The sequence below is a fragment of the Nothobranchius furzeri genome, chromosome 14 (assembly GCF_043380555.1).
Source record: "Nothobranchius furzeri strain GRZ-AD chromosome 14, NfurGRZ-RIMD1, whole genome shotgun sequence".
NCBI lineage: Eukaryota > Metazoa > Chordata > Actinopteri > Cyprinodontiformes > Nothobranchiidae > Nothobranchius > Nothobranchius furzeri.
The window spans coordinates 55,001,601-55,006,920 of NC_091754.1; the positions used below are offsets into that span (position 1 = coordinate 55,001,601).

The 5,320-nt window shown below is 41.3% G+C and overlaps 1 protein-coding gene across 1 annotated transcript; it reads left to right on the plus strand.

Moving 5' to 3' along the window:
• The first annotated feature begins 299 nt into the window (after positions 1 to 299).
• Positions 300 to 3,525, plus strand: en1b (engrailed homeobox 1b). The gene is made up of 2 exons (XM_015952535.3): positions 300 to 1,043; positions 3,019 to 3,525. Exons 1-2 carry the CDS (start codon positions 515 to 517, stop codon positions 3,336 to 3,338), a joined length of 849 nt encoding a protein of 282 aa, XP_015808021.1. The 5' UTR covers positions 300 to 514; the 3' UTR covers positions 3,339 to 3,525.
• The last annotated feature ends 1,795 nt before the right edge of the window (positions 3,526 to 5,320 follow it).

Below are 5,320 nucleotides of genomic sequence, written 5' to 3' on the forward strand. Positions count from 1 at the left end.
CAAAGCCTTTGTTGTTTTTATTATGGTGAGTTTTAGTTTTGCTGAGTGAATGTTTATGCACGTGCGCTTTCTTATGATTGATCCGCGCGCGGAGATGGGCACGCGCGCACACGTCCGCGGAGCGTTCTGGGCAATGATTGGTCCACTTTAATTGTGACAGGTACGATCTCTCCGTCCGATTGGTCTGCAGCCCGTGTGTACGCGCACACGTGCTTCCGGTTGGGTATATCGTTGTGAAAACACACACGGGGGGGGGAGGTGGGGGGAGGCACGGTTTTAGGGGAGTCTGAAGACGGCGAATGCAGAGATCTTGTGCGGCGCCGTGGAGGAGCAGAGACACTGCTGACTGTGTGGAGCTGCTGGCCATGCCACGTCTCGGAACCCCATCAGGAGACGTGGTTCCGATCTAGGCGGCGTTCTAGATTCTGATTTTGATGCTGCTCGTCTGATCTGGATACCGAAGAGGAGAGAGGGAGCAACAAGTGGAACTACAGCTTTCGCACCATCACCCGCGATGGAAGAGCACAAGGAGCCGTGCGGCGGCCGGGACTCCACCGAGGACGAGAGCATGTCCCTGTCGCCCAACCTCCCGTCCCCTGCTATGGTTTTACCCCACCAGGCGGCCCAGCAGGCCCACAGAACCACGAACTTTTTCATTGACAACATCCTCCGGCCGGACTTCGGATGCCGGAAGGAGCCGAGCTACCGCGAGCGGAGCCAGACGCCGGGCCGGGAGAACGTGAACCCGCTCGGGGCAGCGAGGCCGCCGCACACCGGCAGCCTCTGCCTGGACTCCAACTGCAGCAGCGACAGCACCGCGTCGTCGCCCTCCTCGTCGTCGTCCTCGTCGCCCGCGTCCAAGCAGACTTCGTCCAAGCAGGGCGAAGCGGCGAGCAACGGGACGGGACGATACGCGGACAGCCCGTCTATTATGGTCATGAGCGGCGGGAACGGAGCCTCCCCGCCGTTAACGAAGGAGAGCCAGCCGCTGCTGTGGCCCGCTTGGGTTTACTGTACGCGGTACTCGGACCGGCCCTCATCTGGTAAGGCACTAGTAGTCCCCGGAGCACAACGGGCGGGATGTTTGGTTCCGCTTACAGGCTTTAAATCATATTATTATTATTATTATTATTATTATTATTATTATTATTATTATTATTATTATTATTGTTGTGTAATGGGTGCAGAATAACTCAGCTTTGAACAGAAATTCAAAATCAAAAGTACATTTAAAACGTACCTCACTCTGTTGAGGGACATTAGTACAATAATAATATTAATAATAGCAAATTACATAAAAATTAAGGTTCAGTAAACACTAAAAGCTACATTTTAAAAGTGTTACTTTGAATAATTAATTTAAAAAATCATTATTTCCATTTTTCTGTTGTACGTGATTGGACTATCATAAAATGTGATTGTGGGCACAAATATGGGTAATGGTAATTATAGAAAATATGAAAAATATTTTAATAAAATTGCAACTAATTTAACAGCTGTTTACTATATTCTAAAGTATTTCCGTAGATGCCCTTTTGCACAATTTCACTTGTTTTCTCATGATTGTTGTTTTTTGGACTAAAAACGTATTTTCCGACATTGTCATTAAAACACTTAGCCAACATGAAAATGTCTGTTTGCTTTAATTCTGAAGCACTTTGAGCCCGAGGCAGATGAATGGTGCAGGTTATTCTGTGTTTGGAATCAAATTATGATAATTTAAGAACTCCTGGAATATAATCTGAATAGGAAATTAAACAACAAAATCTTGTATAATCCCATATTAGGGGAACACCTAAATGTTGGCGCTCTTTGGTGTGCCCAAAGATTGAGTGAGTAATTAAATAATTTAAAGTTTTACTTATATTTTTGGGGTTACTTTAGTTTTTTTACACGAAAAAATCTAAACACATTTGCTGCTCTAATGCCTTGTGTTAGATGCCTTATCACTTTACACCTGTGCTGCTGTAAATATCTTTATAATATTATTTTATTATTTATAAGTAAAAACTTGAACGTTATATTAAAGCTAAAATCACCCAGTTCACTGAACTGTGGCAACGGGTTCTTCCATGTTTGGGCGCAGGTTCATGTAAACATCAGCCTGTTCTTTTAAACAGCTCTGGAGCTTCTTTGTGTAACATTTACGACATTTAACCTGTTAGAACGCTTATGTCTCGCGCTCATTTTTAGTTGTTTTATTCTAATATTGCCGCCACTGAAAGCGGCCGCGTGCTCCTTTCTCTGATTGGCTGAATTCTCTCACCCGTCACACATTATTAATTAATAATTAGCTTTACTGCGGTGCCTCGTTACCTTATCTGTGCGTCAGCCCGCTGCCTACAAAAAAGCTGATAATATTTTAGCACGTTTTTGAAGTATTTTAAAAGCGTTAGCTCGTAATTCTTGATTTCAGACAGGCAGCCAGGTGTTCTGTCAAAATGTTTCCCCCAACTAAGACGGTTATATTTCCAGCTACGTTTGAGTGTTTACCACGCCAAAAATGTAGACTAGAAGAATAAAAATCTCTGAATCTGTTCTCTATAAAGTAGTAATTCGGTTGAATACTTCACAAACGTCTTATAATTGTCTTATTTTACCAATAATCACAAATGAAACACACTTTTAATGCAACATTAATCCACAAAGAGGTGCTTCTCCTCCTTAAATTATTAAAAACTGAATAATATATTGTTTTTTTTTTAAAATTATTTTTAAGAAAGTAGCTGATAACCAACAAGGTGGAGGAGGAAACGGAGCGGAAGACACTTTTCGACCGTGGAACACATTTCTACACAACACCTGTCCGAACAGAACGCACGTTAAAACTAGCTTATGTTTATTAGCTTATAAGCTAATTATGTACGTCATCTTTTAGGGACAGGAACTATGGTAACCCAGACACGATACCGACCCACTTTTGAGTTTTGAAAGCAGAGAACGAGGCGCAGTAAGTCGGTGTCCTTGGTCCAGCCTTATAGAATAAATATTTTATTTCCATTGTTGTTTCCACACCAGGCCCAAGGACACGGAAACTGAAGAAGAAAAAGAGCAGCAAGGAGGACAAGCGGCCCAGGACCGCGTTCACGGCCGAGCAGCTGCAGAGACTCAAAACCGAGTTCCAGGCCAACCGGTACATAACGGAGCAGCGGAGACAGTCTCTGGCCCAGGAACTCAACCTGAACGAGTCCCAGATTAAAATCTGGTTCCAGAATAAGCGGGCCAAGATCAAAAAGGCCAGCGGCTACAAGAACGGCCTGGCTCTGCAGCTCATGGCGCAAGGACTCTACAACCACTCCACGACCACGGTGCAGGACGAGAAGGAGGAGAGCGAATGAGCGGCTCGGTTCGGTACGGACTCTTTCCCCCACACGGACACTGGGGCCACAAACTCTTTACTGGTGGAGATAAACCGGAAACGCTATTTAAAAACAACAACAACGAAAAAACAACAAAAAAATCTGTTTATGATAACAGTATATGGACATAATTATATAATTAAAAGTTTATATAGCCACACAGTTATCATGTTGTACACAGCATTATCTGAGTTTCAGACTCATTTCTCATGCGGTCGGTGTGTTTTCTTGCGAGTTTTTAGGATGTCTGGTTTTCTAGATTATCGTGCTCTTTCTCTCTCCCTCTCTCTCCCTGTTCCCGCCATTGTTTCCATCCACAAACCAGTCCGCAGACTCAAAACAAGCCAAAGATTTTAATATGTTCACATGTAGTCTAAAATAAAAAAAGAACGAGAACAGACGAAATTATTCTTTTTTTTTTTAATTCACGCAGATAAATAAAATGGCATCAAACTGACTTAAAATGAAGAACCGGAGCTATTTAAAATGCTGCAACATGTTTTAATTGGACACCATAATTAAAAACAAGCTTTTAAATTCTCTAAAATACAACTTTGAATGTATTGGTTGGATTATAAATGTAACACGCTGGTAAGAAGCCTCACACGGTTCTTGTTTATCGGCTTGGGATGGCGTTTCACCCATTAAAGCTATTCTGGTTGTTTACAAGCTTCCTCCTGCTGGGGTTTAATGAAACTGATATATTTACAGTCCGGTCCGCAGAGGCCTTGTTGTCATTAGGAGGGAACACTGGGCCAGTCCGGGGGCCGTTTGACCTTTTTGGCCCTTTGTGACCTTGGGTGGAGGCTGGCCAGGAGCTGCCGTGTTCAGTGTCTCAGTTCAAGCAGAGAAGCGTGCGTGAAATTTATAAAATATTTAAATTCAAAACAGGAAAATAGTAATTAGCACAGTGATGTGAATCGGATAAAGATGAGGGATTTTTAGAAACATTGTTAGTCATTTTAATTTTAATGAGCTATGCTAGTAAAAATCAACACGTTAGCAACAAAACAGTTCCGGAATACGGGGTTTTAATTTTTTCTTGTTTATAACATTTTAAAATAAAAGCTAATCCAAGCCGTTTCTTCCTATAAACGTACAGAAAAATATTTCCCTGAAATCACCTTTATTGCAATTTTTGGTCAATATTTCACTTTGTTAATATGTCCACTTTTCCGTAAATCATTGGACGTAAAGTTGTATTTATTAGGCGTCATTTCCAGTCTGACTCCAGGACGGTTGTGCTAGCTCCATTTCTGGTTATCACACACATTCAGCTGATCTCTGTTCAGATTATTTAATTAAGCACTAACGAGTCTGCTGAGGAGTTCGCTGCTTCCGCCTTTCAGCCTCTTTAATTATTTCAAGTGCTGCGTTAGGATCAGCTCGTTCTCGTGAGCACCCGGAGAAGAGAGAGAGAGGGAATAATTGATTCCAGTGGCAGCCAGGGACTAAAACACTGTTCACAGCAGCTTATTCACACCCAGTCGTGTTTGGATTTAAAAAAAACAGCTCAAACTTTCAACTTTTTAGTGCATTTTCTCATTTATATTTATTTATTTGTGTCTGAGCCTGCAAAGATGTACAAAACCGAACTTTGTCGGTTTAAGAGCAACAGAAAATTACTGCAAAAGAACGCTAATTGAGTAAAATTTCTTGGATAAAGAGACAAATTAAAAATAATTACATTTTTTTCTGAAACTTTTGGGGGAAAATTAGAAAGTTTTTTGACTTAGTTAGAAAATTATTATGAAATAATTATTAGGCAAAATATAAGCAAAATAAGTGCAGTTTGACCGACTTTATTAATAATCTTGAATTATAGAACAATACCATTTGTTATTACTATTTTTATTTGAATTTTGACCAACTTTCACACAATAACAGACTAATTCTAACATTTATTCCTAATATTATAACCAGTTTTAGGGTTAAACCCTGATTTTCTGGGAATGCATCGG

What these genes read in the sequence shown, in the direction of transcription:
- en1b (XM_015952535.3), top strand. Translation starts at nt 515, where the DNA reads ATGGAAGAGCACAAGGAGCCGTGCGGCGGCCGGGACTCCACCGAGGAC. An exon ending in CTCGGACCGGCCCTCATCTG is followed by an intron (nt 1,044 to 3,018) that starts GTAAGGCACTAG and finishes TTTCCACACCAG; the next exon opens with GCCCAAGGACACGGAAACTG.